This window comes from Zootoca vivipara, chromosome 8 (genome assembly GCF_965207765.1).
Source record: "Zootoca vivipara chromosome 8, rZooViv2.hap1.1, whole genome shotgun sequence".
Classification (NCBI taxonomy): domain Eukaryota; kingdom Metazoa; phylum Chordata; class Lepidosauria; order Squamata; family Lacertidae; genus Zootoca; species Zootoca vivipara.
Genome location: NC_142591.1, coordinates 21,104,851 through 21,126,173, shown reverse-complemented (window position 1 = coordinate 21,126,173; position 21,323 = coordinate 21,104,851). Strand labels below are relative to the sequence as shown.

General features: G+C 44.1%; 1 protein-coding gene across 1 annotated transcript in view; it reads right to left on the bottom strand.

Annotated features, from left to right (window-relative positions):
- Window positions 1–21,323, bottom strand: part of CDH20 (cadherin 20) — a 161,788-nt gene that overhangs the window by 29,324 nt on the left and 111,141 nt on the right. Inside the window, exons 2-3 of the mRNA XM_088676224.1 lie at window positions 15,797–16,173; window positions 445–739 (exon numbers count right to left, since the gene is read on the bottom strand). Coding sequence (XP_088532350.1) covers window positions 445–739; window positions 15,797–16,051 — 550 coding nt within the window. The 5' untranslated portion in view covers window positions 16,052–16,173. The remainder of the gene's footprint in view (window positions 1–444; window positions 740–15,796; window positions 16,174–21,323) is intronic.

The window sequence follows — 21,323 nt, the reverse complement described above, 5'->3', positions numbered from 1 at the left end:
CTGCTCAGGAAGCCACCAATATGTGGCCGTTGGGCTGTGTTCACCTTGGTAGGGTACAAGCCTCAACCACAGAATCTGCTGGCAAACAGAGCAATTGTGCCAGAGCTTCTACCTCTGAGAGGTTTTCCACTTCAGCAATAAACAGTACAAAGCAGCAAACTGCACAGCCAATGGGAGGGAAGTTTCACAATAAGTTTAAGGGTCATACATTTCCTGGTTTCCTCCCTACACAGCTAGGAAAAACAGAGTATAGGCTGAGGGGAAAACCAGACAGATCAAAGAAGGTTCCCTGCCACCTAGGAATCACTGTTTTATAACCATCCTTCGCTCCACATAGGCTGAATTTATAATCTAGACTGTAAACCCAGTTCCCACCCTTCCTTTTACAATCTTTCTGCTAGGGAGCTGGAATAAGGCCAAAGGTTTCTCAAAAGTCCCACTTACCTATTGGTGACATTTCTGGTACCGAAGCAACATATGGCCCATCCAGGAACTTGGGCTCATTGTCATTGATATCTTGGATTTTGATGATAAATTCAGATTCCGGCTCCATCGGCCTGCCAGTCAGTCTATCCAAGGCTTGAGCCCTTAGAGTATACTGGGATCTCTCTTCTCGGTCCAGCCTCTGAATGGCATGGATATCTCCAGTTGCATCATCAATGGTAAAAACAATGCCTGCTCCTTCTCCCGACAGTATATATCTGATGGATCCATCTCCTCTGTCCATATCAGAATGCAACTGCAAAGAGTAACCATATGTAGTTGGAACTTAGCTCACAGTATATGTGAAGAGTTATTTAATGCATTTGGTTCAGGACATTTTGATTTTGTGGTAGAGAAAGGCAAACAACTTCTGGTTATCATCCCCGCCATCAACTACCACCATCATCATTAGTGTGCCATGTGTTTTAGTTGAACAAGCTGCTTCTTCCTGTCTTGGTTCTGTGGGACAAAGTAAACAGGTTGCAGTCTTGGGGTTTAGTTGAGGCAAAACTCCCTAGGAAGAGTAAGCAGGTTTGATGAAGGTCTGTCATTCACTTCTATGGGGGAAAATGAAGCCCTGCACTTAGGAACAACTTTATGGTTGGGGCAAAACATGCCCAATATCCTTCTCAGTGTTATGTGTGTCAAAGAGTGAGCTGGCAGTAAATCACACCGATCAAAGTTGGAGTTAAGTCTTTATTTACAAAAACACAATCTTCACAGACTTGGCTGGGTGTCAGGCTTAATGAACACAGGCTTAATGAACACAGCAGCCCATCCCTGGTAGGTTTTACTCCATGAATCAATTGCTGAGACTGAAACTCCCCATCCCCGCACCACTATTTAAGTCCTCTCCTCTCCATAACTTTCTCCAAGCAATTGGAGACCTCAACTGCATGAAGCCCTCTTCTGGTTCTGGGAGACAGAGGATGGGAGCTTTCATAACAGCTCTCCACCAGCCTGACTAATCTCTTCCACTTGGCCTCCTTCCTTCCTCAGCGCCTGCTTCAGCTTCTTCCTCTAATTCTGGACTTCTCTCTGCCACAAATAGAGGACAGTACTCTGCAAAGCAGGGCATATAGCCACTCTAAAAAGGACTGCGACTCTACATCCCACCCCCACTCCATTTCCCCATGCCACAAAACTTGAAAGGCCGTTAGCTAGTGAACTCTCATACTGCACAACACATTTCTTTTTTAATGTCTAGGAGAGAAATAAGACCGTTAGTTGGCCTGCATTTTTCATACAAAAAGCAACTGCTTCTTTGCATATTTTATGATGGCCCCACACCCCAAATTAATATTTCATTATTAACCTAAGATTAAATTAAAGCAGGAAAGGAGCCTTATGGCAGTGAATTGATTTCATAGAGATTCATGGTGATTGCAGGAAAAAAAGACACAGCTTAACTATTAGGAAATGAAAAAGTTGTAACACAGCTACTGTAAAAGAATAGGGCAGGGTAAGCAGCTTGGAACATCTGAATCATACACTCTAGCACAGCTGCTGCAGATGATAATGCACCCTAGAATATTAGAGGGAATTAGCGAATTAACACACTGCATGGCAGCTAATTAGTTCTGAGTAGGCATTGATAATTTGGGAAGCAACAGAACATAGACAAGCAAAATGCAGTATCAATTATATTTTACAAAAGGCAAGAAGAATGATTCAATTAGTTACAAGTCTGCTAAACACCTTTGCCTTGTGAAATAATTGAAAAATATTGAGAGCAAAATCACCCGAGGCTTAATCAAATGGCTTATAGGACCACAACTGGCAACAGTAAGAAAAAGCTTGGGAAGATTCCCTGCCTACGAAAACCTGCCTGCTTCTTTTGTTTAACCTCCTGTATGGGAATAGGAAGAAAACAGCCAAGAAACTAGTTGAGCAGGAAAGTCTCACACCCCAATACTTACGATGTGGACTTAGATGTAAATTCTATCAAGGTCTAAGAGAGTTGTGTTTTTCGAAGATTGCAGCAGCTACAACAAAACACCAATATCCACTTAGAGCATTTCAGTGATTCAATGCAACATTTGTCCTTCCTGGAAAGGATATGGACAATGTAATGTGTAATGGAACTGTTAGAGTACTGAATTAGGATAAGGGAAACCCAGTTTCCAATCCCTGCTCAGCCATGATGTTTTGCTGATTGACCTTGGGCCATTCACTGTCAGCCTAAGCTACTTCAGAAGGTGATTCTGAGGGTTAAATGAAGAGAGAGGAAAGCCAGGAAGTCCTTTTTGAGGAAAATCACAATATAAAATGCAATTATTGTGGGTGGAGCATATCCCGGTGCCAGTGATTTGGGAACACAAACACTGTTGGCTACTCCTACATGGCCTTGTGTCCTCTGACGTAGTGGCTCAGAAAAGGTGTCAAGCACATCCGTATCCCACCCTTTCTTGAAAAAGCTTGGAACAAAGGAGTTATTCAATTGTTTTTATTACGCAACACAGTAGATTAACCCACACTCTGTGAACCACATGCTCCAGTGGCTCCCATGTCATTAAGGCAGCATCAGCAGGGGCCCTGACAGTGAAATCAGGTGACCCATTCAAGCATGATGATCGCTTAAGAACAGACATGAAGGCAGCCTCCTGCCACTCAGTGAGCCAACTGTTGCCATGCTAGGAAATGTCAAGAAGCCAGAGATACAGTAATGCTTATCATGCTGTTTGGTTGGAGGCTGCAAATGTCCGTCTCTCCTGTTCTTAGAACTGTTGTGTTCGGTCAGGTTTTTAGCGACAGGTTCCGACATTATCTCATTGCTTTAGGAGGGTTGCCAGCTTCAGCACAGTTCCTTTTCACAATGCTTTGGTAGGCTTGAAGTCACCTAGGGGAAATCGATGACATAGCTACTTCCTATGCCAGCATTGCCTCACCTCCTGGAAAGTGCAGTTTCCCTCTTAGTAGTACACAGCAGCAGAAGCTGTGAGATCTGAATATCAGTAAAACACATCACTTGGAAAGAAAGGAGAACTAATGCCAGTGTACTGGAAGAAGCAAAGATCACCAGTGTTGAAGCAATGTTTCTTCAGCATCAACTTTGTTGGACTGGTCATGTTGTTCAGATGCCTGATTATCGTCTTCCAAAGCAACTACTCTATTTCGAACTTAAAAATGGTAAGCGTAATGTTGGTGGTCAACAAAAGAGGTTCAAAGACTCTCTCAAGGCAAATCTTAAAAAATGTAGTATAAACACTGTCAACTGGGAAACTCTGGCCTGCGAGTGCTCCAATGGGAGAACAGCCTTTCATAAAGGTGTCATGGGTTTTGAAGACACTCAAACTCGGGATGAAAGGCAGAAACGTGCTAAGAGGAAGGCATGCTTGGCAAACCCTCATCATCATAGAATCATAGAGTTGGAAGAGACCATAAGGGCCATCCAGTCCAACCCTCTGCCAAGCAGGAAACACCATCAAAGCATTCCTGACAGATGGCTGTCAAGAATGATCAACTCCTGTCCAGAAACCTATGTTCCTACTTTGGAAAGACCTGTGGGTCCAAAATTGGCCTCCAACGTCACTTAAGGACTCACTTTTGAAAACAGTGTTTATGGAAGACACTCTTACTCTGCTACAAGTGATCGCCAAAGAAGAAAAGAAGATTTGTGGGCTGATGCTAGCCTGGACCAATCCTCAGGACTACCTTGCAGAGTCTCATGGATGCATGTGAGCCATTTGATGGAGTTCTACGAATGCACAGAAATTTTCCATAACTGAGGAAGTCATGCTCATGTACAATGGAAGTGCTTCACTGAAGAACAACATAGAAGAGTAAAATGGCTGGTATAAAATGTGATTCAAACAGTCCCACCTCCCAGGCTCAGCAGAAAAGCAAACACAGATTTGTGTGGCCTGTCTAAGAGAAATGACTAATCTGCAGCAGAAATTCCCCTTCCAAGCGGGGTGTGGTCCCCTTCAACAAGTAGGAACTTGTTGGGAATTTTAATTTTGCCTGGTTAGCTGCTATGCTGAGTGGGTGTCCAGTTGTTCATAAATATATATTATAGCACACCTGATGAAGTTCTGCTGACCCCTGCTGTATCCAGGTCTTAGGGCAGGCCTGTTGCAAGGTACCTTCACACAGTAAGTCCAATTTCCAAAAACCCATGGGATATTACAAGCTTGTTAGGCCTATTGCCAGTGCCCATTATTTAGCTAGGATGCCCCTTAAAAACCTACTATGTATTGGAAAACAAACAAATGAAAAACTCCACCATCTGAGTGGTATTATAGGATCCAGAATAGCTGTAATCTATAAATTAACATGTGCAAATTGAATGTATGAAAATTAATTCATTAGGAAATTGGTCTCTAGTGTCCACCAGTCTAATCAATCTTGATGGTGGACTTTTGAGCTGATATTAAGGCCTGGGAAGGTTCATTTGGGTTGCTAGTTTGATTGTCTACATGCTGGCACCAGTCCAATTTGTGTGTGCATATGTGTGGAAGTATGCCAGAAGTAAAGGCAAAATGGATGTTCAGTCCTTTGCATCTCATCTAATAATAAGCTACTATATGACAGCTTTCTATGTATTCTTAGAAGAGCACACTGCCCAGAATACATGAAATATAGAAAAGGGCGTGAGAGGTAAATCCATACCAATTGTACATTATGGAAACACAGCATACAAAAGAGATGCTGAAAAACACACACCAAGCAATGTGAAAGAAAATAATTTTGTATAGTCTTATTTCTATAGTGCTAGAATAGAATAGTGCTAAAAGTGTTGGATAATTTTCCTGATTAAAATAATAATAATGGACTGCATCACGCCTCTTTTCTGATCAGCCTGTTCTGTGTCAGTGGGGCTTTAATGAATGCAAGAGGTGAATGCAAAGTTTCACCAAGCAGAAGGCCTGACCTTATGACTCAATGAATCTTTGGGGAATGTTGTTCTTCCCAACCTGTCAACGTCCTGATTTTGGCCTACATAAAACCTGCTCCTGCTTTTATTGAATTCAGAAGATGTTGTGTAGGTCACAGCCTGAATCAGCAATACCGCAGCTGTGATTGAGGAAACATATTAGGAAACTCCATATATTTCTGTTTAGCTAAGGAATCTGTTCTAAGCTCATTGCCACTGCAATGAATGGATCAAAATGACTAAAATGTCAAAATAAGAAAGGAGAATCAGCATTTTACTCTCAGGGTTGCAGTGTAATATGAGGTCTGTGTTCCAAACAAGAAAGTTTGGTTGAGTTCAGGCAGAATGAGAGTAGGTGCTTAAAAAAACAACATCACCTTTGGTCTGCACCTTTCCTTACCAGATAGGCTGCATATGAAAGTTTTAGAAAGTTGCCTTATACTGTGTCAGATCACTGGTTTGTGTTAACTCAACTAGCAACAGCATTCCAAGGTTTCAGACAGAGATGAAATATTAAACTAAGAATCTTCTGCATGCAGTATCTGTGCTTTATCATCAAGCTACTTCTCTTTCTACCATGCTTCATGTCTGCTGTTGTATGAATTCAATCTGCAAATGGAACCACTGAGCATTGTGTTTGGTCATCAATAAGTTCATGGGGGAGAAAAACAACAGATATATTCAGAACTATAAAACCACTTCCGTGCCTTTGCCGGAGGTGGAGTTGTGGGCAGCCCGACGAGCCCATTGCGTGGGGGCTGCAGTGTCAGCCCCTGCGCAATGGAAGATCCCGCCTGCGTCACCCGCGCCCCTGTCCAATAGGGATGGGGGGGCGGGGCCGCAGCGTTTAAACCCCACCGCGCTGCCGGAGCTCGTTCTCTTTGGTCCAAATTTGAAGCGCGGCTGTTTTCGGCAGCCTTTTCGTTAGCTTACTTCGGGGCCCTTAGGGTTGGGGAAGTGGTGTGTGAGGACCACCCTGATGGTATTACCCGGGGTATATTATTACGGGATCTATCACTGTCCGAAGCCCAAGCTATTGTGCACGTCCGCCACTCAAAAACGGACCAGAGGGGGAGAGGCGCTAGCATTCGCCTCCCGGCAACAGGTGCCGCGGGTCCTTGTCCAGTGAAGGACACTAGACGGTATCTTTATCTCCGACCGCCGGGTCCTGGCCCGTTGCTCATTCACCATGATGGTGCTCGGCTCACTCGCCAGCAATTTACCAGGGTACTCCGCAAAGCCATTGCATCTTGCGGGTACAACCCCACGGAATTTTCTGCCCATTCCTTTAGAATTGGCACAAACCTCGCGTTTACCGGCTGAGAAACTTACAGCCCTCAAGGAGTTGATCCCCCCCAGATTTCCTGATTGTGCAACTCGGCGAAAACGACCTGGCTTACCGCAACGCGGTCGAGTTGAGGAAACATATATTCAAAGATCTTGACTTGATGAGGGAGAGTTTCCCGCGGATGACTTTACTGTGGTCCTCTTTACTGGAAAGACGCTGTTGGCGTGATGGCCGTTGCCCTAAAGCCTTGAACAAATCCAGGAGGCTTTTGAACTCAGTCGTGGCCCGCAGAGTGTTATCATTGAATGGCCGGGTTATACAGCATCCCACCCTGAAACGAAGTGAAGCAGCCCTCTATCGCGATGATGGCGTTCACCTTTCTGCGATTGGGAATGACGCCTGGCTACTGAACGTTATTGCTGCCATAAGAGATGTCCTGGATAACGTAGATCTTAATTAGGCGAATAAGAGAGTAGGGTCACACTCCCCCGGTAATAATTTAATTAATATCTTACGACGAATTAACAGAGTGCAAAACCTCTAATTAGGGTTGTGCTGAAATTAATACCTAGGTTGGTAGAACATGTGAGCGGATTGGCGGCGAGCCTGGGGGGGGCTCGAGTGGCGGTTAGGCGTTGGAAATTTGCATAACAATAGGATGGAGGAGGGGCAGATTGCGTCATCACCTGCCCAAATTTGGAGAAGTAATTCCGTTAAAGGATTCCGGGGGCGAGGCTTGGTCCAGAGCCGGGAGTAGCCAGGGCCGTAAGGCACGCCCCGTTCGGTGGCCACAGAAGGAGTTCCGGTTGATCGGCATCGCCGGGTTCCTTACTGGTGGTTAACTTCTCACGGACTTCAACACACGGGTTGGAGTCGGTTTTAGTCTGATAGGTTCCAACGCCTAAGCCAATTCCGCTCAACATGCATATTTAATAAAGTTGTGGCCTGAACCACCCAATTTAACCTTTAAATTCTGTGTCACGTGTCATTATTATTACACTGATCGGAGGGCATTGCTACACAAAACCACTTCCGTGCCTTTGCCGGAGGTGGAGTTGTGGGCAGCCCGACGAGCCCATTGCGTGGGGGCTGCAGTGTCAGCCCCTGCGCAATGGAAGATCCCGCCTGCGTCACCCGCGCCCCTGTCCAATAGGGATGGGGGGGCGGGGCCGCAGCGTTTAAACCCCACCGCGCTGCCGGAGCTCGTTCTCTTTATCCCCAGTTCGCCGGAGCGAACAGAAGCACCCGCCCACCCGCCCCTTAATAAGAGAATAGGGGGCGCTGCTGCGGACCTGGTTGGTTGCCTGGTTAGTCAGTGGACCGGGTAGGACTTTTCCCATACTGGGCTAGCCATGATGGGTTTTTCGCCTACCTCGTAGCATGTCGTCACAACTTAGGTTAGGCGGTTAGGCGTTGGAAATTTGCATAACAATAGGATGGAGGAGGGGCAGATTGCGTCATCACCTGCCCAAATTTGGAGAAGTAATTCCGTTAAAGGATTCCGGGGGCGAGGCTTGGTCCAGAGCCGGGAGTAGCCAGGGCCGTAAGGCACGCCCCGTTCGGTGGCCACAGAAGGAGTTCCGGTTGATCGGCATCGCCGGGTTCCTTACTGGTGGTTAACTTCTCACGGACTTCAACACACGGGTTGGAGTCGGTTTTAGTCTGATAGGTTCCAACGCCTAAGCCAATTCCGCTCAACATGCATATTTAATAAAGTTGTGGCCTGAACCACCCAATTTAACCTTTAAATTCTGTGTCACGTGTCATTATTATTACACTGATCGGAGGGCATTGCTACACAAGTTCAGCCAAGCAGAACTGGCTCTAAAGTTCAAATCATGAACACCTGGGCTATAGTATCAAGAAAAAAAGAGGAGCAGGTGCAAGGCATAGATGGAGATCTGTATTCCATTCCTAGATTTAGTTTTGCCATCTTCTTCCAAAAACAGAATCCATAGCAACTTTGGACCTGACAGCAAGGAAAATGGCTGTCCCCAAACCATATTCCCCCCATGTTTTTATGATGATGTATGATGATTCTGTTTATGTTAAGCACTCCTCTCTACCTTCTATGGAAATAGGGGAAGGGAAACATTGACTGCAATGATGTCACATCATGCATCTTTTGAAACAAGCATGACCAGCATGATGTGGGTTGGTGGCAGCAACCATGCATCAAAATGCCAAGTGGGAAGCAGTCTACATCCGAATACTAGATCCTAGGGCTAACAAAAGGGAAAGGCCACCATGTCTTGCTTAGGAGTGCTACATCATTGCTGTTGGAGACAAAATAGTAGATTAGATGGGCTCAGGTCTCATTCACCAAGGCAATTATTATATTAAGGAATATTTTGATAAAATGAAAACAGGGCCATCTTAAGCATATCCGGCGCTGTGGTGTGAAGATCCCTCCGGCACCCTCCAATTCCCAGAGTTGCCAACCTTTTTTAGGGAGGACAGTGCTGCTGGCGATGCGCCCAGCTTTGCGGGGCTGGAGGAGGCAGGCAATGGCTGGAGGGAGCTCCTCCAGTGGGGAAGAGGTGGAGGCTGGACGCGGCAGTTCCCGGCTCAGCTGGCCGCTTCATGCCATGGTGGCCATGGCTGGCGGAAGCTCTGGGTGTTACTTCGGCATGGCATGGCGGAGGCGGGCAAGGGTGGCGAGCTGATGCTGGGAGGCGCCACGTCCAGCCTCCGCCTCTTCCCTGGCGCCCTCCAGAACGTGGCGCACTGAAACCATGCACCACCACTCTATGGGTAAGACACCCCTGAATGAAACTCAAGGGAGAAATGCGCAAGCTTTGTCTTTCTCACCTTCAGTTGTAACTATCAAGTGTATTCCTGCGCCCTTGGAAGTGCCATAAACTTGACTATGGGGATGAGAGAATGGCATTATTTTTAACAGAGATGAGACAGGACTGGTTTTTTTTCAAGTGCCTAAATACACTACCCTACATCCTGGTCCACTAAAACAACTGCAAAACGTATTACAAAGGGTGCTGAAAATTACAGCCAGGGAGAGCTACGCTCACAGTTGTTTATCTCCTCATTGCAAATTCATCCCATTTTGAACCTAAACTGCAGTAAATTAGCCGGCGGAATAGACACAGGTTGTGAATCTGTGGTGCTATATAGCCACACAAGATACATTAGAATACAAACTGCCCTGTGTGTAGGATACAGTGCCTTACAATTAGCGATGACTTTGCAGTTTGGAACTGGAGAGCTTGCAATGGTGAACTTGTGAATTTGTCCCTGTACTAATTATGTTAAGCTCAAACTTCAAGAAAGTCCAGGCTTGGCTCTTAATAAGCTCATGCTGTTGCCATAACTCTCTCACATCACAGCTATCTGTTCTCTTTGCCACAAATGTGGCAGGCATCACCTGCAGTGACCGGGAGAGCTTCATTACTTCCTGTCATCTGAAACTGAAATTGCAGCATCCTAGGGTCATGAATCCATGGTACATTTTCCAGGGTGCTTCAGAATTTAGAAAGGGCACCAAAGCACCCTGGAACCTGCATGTCCCAGCAATTTTTCTTGATACCATTCCCCCTCTTTTCCTTTGCTCAAACTGTTGTTTAATATGATTGACTGTGGAAACCCACGTGACTTCATGAGTATTTATGACAGTATCATGTCAGATTTAACACCATGGTATTATTGACAAAATTATATGTGTCACCACCACAGCCAATATAATTGTGAGTAAATTGAGGCCAAAGGCTGAGAGACAAAGGAGGAGGAGGCAATGAAGGACACTGAACAGCAGCACTGAAACAATAAGAAAGTGTTTTTATCAAAATGTGGATGTGCTTTTTGAGTATGATATATGATAAGCAGCTTGGTATCAACTGTATTTTAGAAGTATCGAAGCTTTTAGGGTTAAATTCTTTAGTGCTGAATGAAAATGCTGGTAAAATAAAAAATTGGATGAGCTTCTTTACCAGTATTAGCAAACGTTCTTTATTTGCATGCACAGGTATTGCTACAAAATGGCAAGAAAAGCTATGTTTGCAAAAAATAAATTCATGCATGCTTATCTACAAAATTGCTTGTTAGAGCAATTCTGATTCCATAGTAGAGTCCATCTGTGAATTTTTAAAAAGTCAGTATGACACACACACACCCTAGAAAATACTTGAACTTTACAGATATAAGTAGCTTAGAAGGTTTAGATGCTGCATCTTAATAACTAAAGCAAATAGACACAGCTGATCTGCCCCAGAACAGAATTTAAAATCAATGAGACCACTTGGGAAGTAATCTGAGGAGAGCATAGGATGCATTAAGAAATATGATCAGATTTGTCTTCTTGTACTGAGAAACTTTAAAAGCACTGTATATTCATTTTAACTAAGCCAGCCATTGACACAGTACTGAATGCATCCAGATAAATTAAGAGTTTTGCAAGTTCAGAGAGAGCTCTTCCTCTGATGAGGCCATCAGCTCATCTATTCCCCCCCCCAGCCATGCAACCTGAAATCCTTGTAAGTGGAGGAGCCAAGATTGAACATAGGGTCTTTACGCATACAATGTAATGTCATTGAGCTATGGCAACTCCAATATATTATGCATGCAAAGCATATCACTGAGGAATTCTGGGAGTTCTCACAGGGTGATTTGTATTTCTCACGTGCAAAGACACACAGTTCTCTCAGTGGAGAACAAGAAAAGCACTCTGGTATATCACTCTGGTATATCACTCTGGTATATCCTCACATAACTTCACTAAATATAATTTTTCTTTGGGGGCGAGGGGGGGGCACGAGTAAAGGATGACTTTCATTCTGAATGATTTTGCAGGCTCCAAAAAACAAAACAAAAAAACCAACAACCAATTTCACATAGGCAAATCCCACTTAGCATTCCCAAGCCCAAGCCCATGCTTAAAGTAGCCCTTGCATATTGATAGTATATATAGAGAGAGCAACTATCATTTTAGTTCATATTCTGATCCCAGGATGTGCTGATAATAAGAGTGCAATGTTTATTAGATTATTGTTCTGGCAAACGTCAAACGAGAATGGACTACGAACGATGTAGGTTCTAGGGGCATAGTTGTTATAAGAATAGAATGATGGGGGAAAGTAATTAAGCACGCCAGTGTTCTACGAGATAAGAATGGAAGCTGGTAGACTTTGATGTCAAGAAGGTACAAATTGAAGCTGTCTGGCAAAAAAACAAACAAACCCGAATGCATACCCTGGCTTTCCTTTGACCAAAACATATTCTAAGTAATATAGGAAACACAGTTAAGTGTGTTTTCTCCAGGTCTCAAACAAAGTTAAGGTGGAAAATTATTCTCAACTTTGCATGTAGCCAAGAAAAGCAATATTGTAAGTAATATAACTAAATTGACTTTTACTGTCGCAAGAATGCAGACATTCATGAAAAGACAAGTGCAGACTAGTGATTCAGGCTATCATATATTGTGTTTATTTTTTGCTGCCTGTTAGCCATTTGAGAATTCCCGCCACTGCCTGTTTTATATAATGTGCCACTGAAATTACATTTTGAGTGTGTTTATACTGCTGTTCTAAGTCGGAACTTAATCCACGACATACAAACTCAAGCCAACTTGAATCCAAAGAGCCATCACAGATGGAAAAGGAAAACGAAAAGGTGAAAGCTTGAGTTATAGGCATGAAGAAGTCATTCTGAGGAGACACTTCACTGCCAAAAGCCCTTTTCGGGCATTATAGGCTTTCCTACCTGGAGAAATTCATGCTGTACCTGTTATAAAAGTCACTTAAATAATGCAGACTCCAGAGAGAAAAGCCCTGATAACACCTTACCAAGGAAAACTGAACAAAAACAGTGTATAATTGAAAAAGAAATGAATAGAGAGGTTTTTACTTTCTTACATTCAACCAAAAATACAGGGGCAAAGTTCCCTCAGAACTACACAGTCAATCAGGCCACTGTACTACCTTGGTGAATATCATGTGGCCCTGCTTGGTTGCTAAGCCACACCTGCAACAGTCCCCCTCTTGGCTAGTTGACTTCAACATTAACCAAATTAACCTTTCAACCACAGAATGAGCCTCTCTTCTGCATCTCCAACAGTACCTACCTACCTAACAGTACCTACCTACCTATTCAGCAAGTGCAATGTCAGGGGTTGGGGCTCTTTGTGGGGGGGCACTCTCTTCTCCTGTTCTGCTCTGTGTGGAAGCTATTCATGCCTGCATGCTCTGTACATAGCTGCCAAGTCTCCTGTTTTTCGCGGGAAACCCCCGGATTTTAATCCATTTCCCGCTGTTCTCCCAATCCCAGAAATCCCTTGGATTTCCTACCTGCCAGAGGCTCCAATTCGGGTGCCACTCTGCCCATGTATGGGCACCGGAAATCGGGCAGAGCGGCACCGGAAGTTGCTTCTATCCATGTCCAGACATGCGTAGAAGCGACTTCCGGTGCCGCACTGCTGCTGATCCCGCATTTTTCAGCGGGAGACTTGGCAGCTATGGCTCTGTAATATCTAGGACATTCAACTTCCAAGAGACTGCGATCTACTCCCACTATAAATAAACTGGCAGTGATCTACCCATTGGATTGACCAGAGTTGTTGAGCTTTTCTGGGGGGGGGGGAGGAGGAGCCAAACTTGGAGAGGAGGATCCCGCAATTGACCAGGATTGACCATAGACACCCTGCGATCGACCGGTTGGACATAATAATAATATTATAATAATTTATTATTTATACCCTGCCCATCTGACTGGGTTAGCTGTAGAATTTAGCTGTAGAATTAACTGTAGAATTTCAGTAAAAACACAATACAGCATAACACCCCTGATCTAGGACAACTTGCCCAAATTGGGATGTCAATACATTATGAGTTTCCCTAGTTCTGCTGTACATGGTTGCCTGCTCCTGCTAAAGGGCAGGGAAATGCAAACTGCAGTGACACGAGGACAGTGGTGAGTTATCCCACAATATGCTGTCTTCTGTTGCAACTGCACATTTAATATAACATGCCCACTTGTGCCATTGCAACTTCTTCCTTCCTTTCTCCCTCTCTCTCCTCAACCAATCCCTTCTGTATCAATATCACCTGCCTATGTTCTGAACCCGGAGCACTTCCTATAAAGACTGCCAGGGAGTTTCTAAGGGTGACATCAATTACACCAGATAATTGTTAGTGCTGATCTTTTGGAAAAAAGCAAATCATTGATAGCCTTTCAAAACAGACATTATTCACAGCTCAAGGTGACACCCGTCGGAAGCTCTTAGGAACTGAAATAAATTAGGTCTCCACCGATACACCGCCTGAAGGAGAACAGCCTGGAAAACCTGTGTGGTGCCAGATCTCCTCTTCTTCCAAATTCCTCCTCAAAAAACCACCTCTTGGATGGAGACTTTGGCTTAGCCTCTTAGCCCTACCCCAGAGCCAAAGCTAAGTGCATTTGTGCATACCCATCCTTTTACCCTCGTCACTTCCAGCAATCAAAATTTAGATTGGAAGATCCTCAGGAGAAATGTGTGTGTGTGTCCTTAGGACACTGTCCTATTATATATTTGCTTAAGGCAGCAGTTTGGCACTGCAAACTACAGCTGCACCATCACAGCAGCAATGGAGGGCTGCAGTGGCAGGTGGCCCAGGAAAGCCACAGGGCAGCTCCACAGCAAACATCCTGCTCTACCACTGCCATCGCCACTGACCACCTCACCAGTGACAGTGTTTCAGCCTCAGCAGAAGGGGGAATGTGGAGGGAGAGCTGCCTTGGCCTGTTGCAACTGTCCCTCACGGGAGAGCCAGTGTGATGTAGTGGTTAAGAGAGGTAGACTCGTAATCTGGGGAACCGGGTTTGCGTCTCCGCTCCTCCACATGCAGCTGCTGGGTGACCTTGGGCTAGTCACACTTCTTTGAAGTCTTTCAGCCCCACTCACCTCACAGAGTGTTTGTTGTGGAGGAGGAAGGGAAAGGAGAATGTTAGCTGCTTTGAGACTCCTTTGGGTAGTGATAAAGTGGGATATCAAATCCAAACTCTTCTTCTTCTTCTCCTTCTCCTTCTCCTTCTCCTTCTCCTTCTCCTTCTCCTTCTCCTTCTCCTTCTCCTTCTCCTTCTCCTTCTTCTTCTTCTTCTTCTTCTTCTTCTTCTTCTTCTTCTTCTTCTTCTTCTTCTTCTTCTTCACCTGGGCTGCCGGCTGACACCCATCTCCACCTCATTTGTAGGTCTAAAGGAAGTGCTGTGGGTGGGTTTGTTTGTTTTTTGGCAAAAATCTAATGCGAGCAGCTGAGAGACTTGGCAAGATCTACATGGAATTGGAAGCTGAGGAGGTCTAGGGGGCACTTGAAGCATTGGGGAGGAAGGTGGAGTTCACACTCCTTTGTACCCCTGACATCGAAGGTGGAAAGGAAAAGCAGGGGGAGGGTCGCCAAAGGTTGCAAGCGTCAGTGCAGGGCAGGTTATGCAACCCTTCCCCTTTTCAACCTCTGATGGGAGTTGGGCAGGGCAACCTGCCTGTTAATCATGTGACAATGATGTGATTGACATGTGGGTTGTTCTGCCCACCTGTCAAAGTTGGCCCATAGGGTATGAAACAAAAATGTTCCCCATCCCTGGTCCAACGGGATGGTGGTGTGGGATTTGATGAGAGTTGGGTGGTCTGCTAGCAGGTGAGGCTGTAGGTAAAGCTGCTGAGCACCATGGCACAGCCCCCCCCTCTCTGTATGTATATATCTGAAATGAAGCAGGGATAATACCTGAAGGAGCATTTCCACACTCAACATTTAGCCTAGATACTGAGATCTAACTCCAAGGGCCTTCTGGAGGTTCCCTCACTGCGAGAAGTGAAGATACAGGGAACCAGGCACAGAGCCTCCTCGGTAGTGGCACCCATCATGTGGAACACCCTCCCATCAGATGTCAAGGAGATGACACCTTTAGGAGACATTTGAAGGCAGCCCTGTACTGTATAGGGAAGCCTTTTAATGTGCAATGTTTTGTTATGTTTTTATATATGTTGGAAGCTGCCCAGAGTGGCTGGGGCAACCCAGTCAGATGCGCAGGGTGCTGCTACTACTACTAATAGTGATGGTGATATAATAATAATAATAATAATAATAATAATAATAATAATAATAATAATAAAGTACTACATACACATTTTTAATATAGCGACACCTTGATCCCCCCATGCCACTTACCTTTCCCACATACAAAGGATCCGTTCCAGTGTATTCTTCCAAAACGAAGAATTGGTTCCACACCCAGCTCCTCTTCATTCGCAGATGCAGAAGCAAGTTGTCCGAGAGGCTGCCTTCTTGGCCTTTGCTGGGTGGTCTGCTGCTCCCAGATAACACAGCCGTAACGAGGTTCATCATTAAGCAACAACTTAAAGATATACTGAGTCCGAGCCACTTCCTGGCTCTATCCATTTCACACGAAGTTCGCGTTGCCATACCAGGATTGTTTCCAAAAGTTGTAGCCGGGTCCTTTAAAACACCCAACAGAAAGGCCTCTGAAACTCCCAAGGGCAGTCTTTCAGTGATATGAAGCCAGCCAGATTAAGGACAGTAGTTTCCTGTGAAGTAAAAACAAACAAACACCAACCCTACTGTTCAAGTTTCCATCAAGGAATTGTGAGAGCATAGTTTCTTAAAAAAGGGGGTGGGGATGGGGGGTGGGGGTGGAGAAAGAAATATGTTCCATGCATTATTTCAGTGTTTCCCAACCTTGTGCCTCCAGCTGTTTTCGGACTACAATTCCCATCATTCCTGACCACTGGTCTTGCTAGCTAGGGATGATGGGAGTTGTAGTCCCAAAACATCTGGAGGCACAAGGTTGGGAAACACTGCATTATTTAATCCCTCTCATAAAACTGTGATAACAAGGTAATCCTCTTCCATAAAAAGGAAGGCTCTTTGCTTATAGCATGCATACTACACTCCCAAATGAAGGTAATGTTTGATTAGCTAGAAAGGAAGACTCTGGCAGTATGCTAAGGTAGGTACCAGATCTCACTATATAATTGATTGGCTTGAGTGAACAGAACATTTTTGAGAGAAATATTTATGACCAGACAGCACTGACAGTATTTCGGAGGAGGATTCACTTCATAAAAGTTATAATAGATACCGATTTGACTCTCCTTTTTTCCTCCCACCCAGCATCCTTCTGCAAAATTCTGCATGTCACTTCACATGTATATGCATGCACACAAATATTACAAACACACTCCAATGCTTTGATTCAATTTTTTGCAGCTGCAAATTATTTCTCACTTTATTCTTTTAGCACCCAACCTTCCTCTGCTTCAAGCCAGGCTTCACACTCTGCTGCCTGCTCTCTGAGGAGTTGGCCACCGCAGCTAATGTGACATTTCTAGAATTCTGAATAGTCAGTTAATCATTTTATCTGTCACAAAAGGTCTCAGGATGCTGATAGCCACATGCTACCGTAGCATATGCCTCAGTGAGTCAAGCGAACAACTTTTTCCCCCTTCCACCTTGAGCCTGAAAGACTCATTTAGACCAAGGAATGTTGACCTCCATCAGAGGAGACTTTCTCATCAGTCAAAGATCTTTTGTTGTCATGAAGTTAGATTAGCTGGTGACCTCACTCAGGCCATGTTTTGTAGCAGTCTTTTCTTCCCCTGTTTTGCTAGGTTTAATGAGGTGGCAATGTACTTCGCTACTCTTGTCAGTGCAGTTAGCAAACATCCTCTGTGTGTTTCAGAAGTTCATTTTTGGGAGGGGAGGGCCCTTTGTGTCCTTTGAGGGCAAGCGAATTCTTTAGAAAGCCTAATATTGATCTTTTTTTTATATATAAAAAAGTCTTTAAAGCCTATTACGATTTCACTCTACTCTCCGTTGTGAAATTAGGTTGCTGTTTTGACAGACCGCTTAATGTTTTTATCTAGAGATGATTTTTTTAAAATAAAAAAAACCCTCACACGCAGCAGGAGATGCAGCCAGGCTCATTGAACTCATAACAGAAGCAAGGGCTATTATGAAATGATTATGATGTGCAAAAATATGTAAATATTAGTGGGAACTTATGAACATCCACAGATCTAAGCTGCTCCCCACAGCCTCTCTGTATCCATTTCCCTCACCTCCCAGACACACAGCTCTTTCAAAAACAGATTGGTATCTACAGCAGGAGTTAGGAATCTTGTGTACTCAATGCAAGGGCGAAAGTAGTAGAGGGGACATGTTTTGTTTGTGAGCACCCAGAAGCACCTATCTGGCCAGCTGTTGTTTAATGCAGAACTGGAAAGGTCTGTAGGCTAGTTGGACAATAAAGTTGGTATATTTCATCTCACACATCCCTAATCATACTCAAGTGCATATGCTCGTCACTCATCCTATTGTCCCTAGGCATTATACTGCTTTTTACCACAGCATTCCATGTAGGGTTCTCTGACAGCTTCTATAAGCTATTAGGTGGCAGGAGAGAGACACGCAGGGAGTCCAGATGTTGCCTTGTCTCCTCAAGTGACAGCCAAGTCCAATGTCTAGAGAGGAGTTGATTGCAAACAATATTGAGCATGGCTGAATTTGTTTTGTGAAGGGCAGTAATTCTGGAACAACTAGCTTGCATTCCTGGATGCCACCTGGAATTCTTCTCCTCTCCTGCTTCATGGGTGATTGATGAAGATCCTACAATACAACATTCTGTCTGTGACTCAGGGAGAGAGTTCTGTACGGTGGCATGCGGCAGAATTTGTGTCCTGGATTTTGAGGGAGAAAGGTAGAAATGTCCAATCTACAGACTTTTTGAGTAAGCAAGGTATGTTGAGCCATGCGTGCATGAAGTTTCAGCTTTCTATCTGTTGTGAAAGCGCCTTAAGAATTTTGATATTCCTGTCAGCGATGTGAGTCAGTGAGTTTCACAGATTCCCTTACTGACAGTACTATCAAAATTCTTAAGTATGATGATACTGATATCGCTATGGATATATAGGCTGCTGTATTTCATCTCCTGTGGAAATCTATGTCAAAACTTCCATCAGCTTTGATGGGCCCGGACTGTTCTCTTTGTGTTCCCAACAGACACTTGTTCAAAGGTTTGCAATCAACCCTTCTACTGATCCCCATGGCAAAATGATCTTTGAATATGAGTCACCAGAGGTTCTGCTTAAAGCCATCTTGCAAGCAGTCTTGTTTACTGAACATCTGTGATCGTCAGCAAAGCTTAGGATAATAAAGAAAACAAATGATCAAGCATTAAACCCATTCTCACTGGAAACAGTTTGCTCATGCCAGTAAAGCTAATTGCGAAACATCTGAGTTTTAGCATGACCAGATTCTTCTATTGTGGTACTGAGCAAGGGCAAATTGTTGTGGCTGAGGTTTTTTTAAAAATGGAAATCCATTTTTCCAAGGCATTCTGGGCATATAATTCCTCTACGGGCTTTCCATTCATCAATAGTATAAACCAGTCTTATCTACTAATTATAAGATCATTTTCTGTGCATGAATCCTTATGCAGCCAGAATAGCACCATCCATGCACAAGAGGAGCGAATTAGCAAGGTTTTCAAAAGCACTATCTATCTATCTATCTAATCTATCTATCTATCTATCTATCTATCTATCTATCTATCTATCTATCTATCTATCATCTATCTATCATATCTATCTATCTATCTATCTATCTATCTATCTATCTATCTATCTATCTATCATCTATCTATCTATCTATCTATCTATCTATCTATCTATCTAGGAACACAAACAACAACAACAACAACAACAGAGCTCAGTGAGGATTGAGCATACTTTGTGAGTGTGGAATGTTAAATACCTTTTGTGGGAAAAGATGGAAAAGTAGGGGAGAGGGGGGAATGAAACGGAGTATCCAGAATAAGGGCATGACCAGTTGGCTGGCATCCTGAACAGCAGCTGCCAGTTTCTGACACCTCCTCCTCCTCCTCCCAGTCTGCTCCCTCTGACCACGCATTGTTGTCCCACCACCAACCCCCCGGCTCTCATTCTTTTCCCCCATGGGGGTTCCCTGGGGTCCCCCAGCTGGTGCCTCCCACCATTCCTCGGCATCCAGCCAGTCCTGCTCTTTGCTGGAGCACTTGTGTGTTCCAAAGCCTGGCTGCAACACCGCCCACCAATGAGGGTGAGCAGACTTCTCTACCTGAATTAATTTATGAACTTGGAATATCGTGGAAACAGGAATTAACACTTTACTAATTTTTCTTTGTAAAACAATTAGAATTAATGCATTTTACTAAACAGGATAAAAATAGCATAAAACCTAGCCTCCATGACAGCTCTCCCAGCAGCAGCTATTCTGCCATTCTAGAGATTGGGGAAGGATGTGAAAGGGTGGGAACGGTGGGGATGAGCTTTGCCATAAGGGAACTATTGGATTATGGGAGCCAAGGATCAGGACTTATGGCTTTAGCCTTGGATGTTTGAGCCCATTAACAAAGTTGCTCCCCATGAAATCTAGTTGCTGACAAGGCCAATCTACCGAAAAGCGCCATAGAAACAGCAGCAGCACTTAACACCACCAATCTTTCTCAGTAGGGAGAGGAAAGCCTTCCATTTTTCTGGAGGTCATCTAGATGAAGGCTGAAATCCTATGCACATTTACCTGTGAGAAGCCCCACAGTGGGACTTGCTTCCAAGTAAATATACATAGGATTGCCCTATTAAAATACAGTAAGATATACATTTTACCATACATTAATAAAAAGCCTTTCTCATTCCTTAAAAATAGAACCTGCCTTCACACAAAAACAACTGCTTATTTATTTATTTATTTATTTATTTATTTATTTTGGCATTCATCAAGAGGAGATCTTATTGGAAAGGGCATAAGTACACATTGGTTTTGATTAACTGGATTACACAAGCCTTTTGAAAATCATCTGTCTCGTGTGTGTATTATTTGCTTATTCCTGCCAAATACCCAGTCCATTGCATGTTAATGCAGACTGGTGCAGTAACTTGGGGGAGAAACTTTCAGTGCTTCGGTGCGGATTAGATGCAGAGTACCCAACAGCCTTATAGGATCATGCTCCTTCATCAGTATTATTACTATTTTTAGTTGTTTTGATTAATTAGCAGAGCAAAGGTAAGATGCACTCTGCATGCATGCATGATTAATATAGCCATTTAGTTAGGTAGTAAAAAGCAATTATAGGTCAATACATACACTCCTGGGGTCACGAAGGGTCGGACACGACTAAAAGACTAAACAACAACAACAACATACAATCCTATAATCAGTTTTTTAAAAAATAAAAAAAATAAAGGCACTCTTTTGCATTTATGCTGTATGGTAGAGGATGAATTAGAGCTTTGCTAAGGGAGGGTGTAAACACGTGTGAGGGATGAGCAGCATCAGTTCCTACAGTATTTCCAATTTGCCCATTTTCTGCAGATCATGATCACATATCTTTTGGACTGGGAGGTCTGTCATTATATAGAATTGAATCTAACCATTAATGATAATCCATGCCTTATTTGGTATGGGGGGAAAGGCATATTCTTTATTTTCTTTTTTGCAGTTGGTGAGAGAAGTTGCACAAGAGGCTGATTTGATCCAAGAAACATCAGTACAAGAGGAAATGTGGGACTCTGATCTCCCAGTGGGAGTGGGAGATCAGGTCGAAGATGAAGAATGGGTATGGGTCTGTGCTTCTCTGGTGAGGGAAGGGAGGCGGGGCCCAAATAGAAGACAAGACATATTGGGGGGGGAGGTGGAGGAA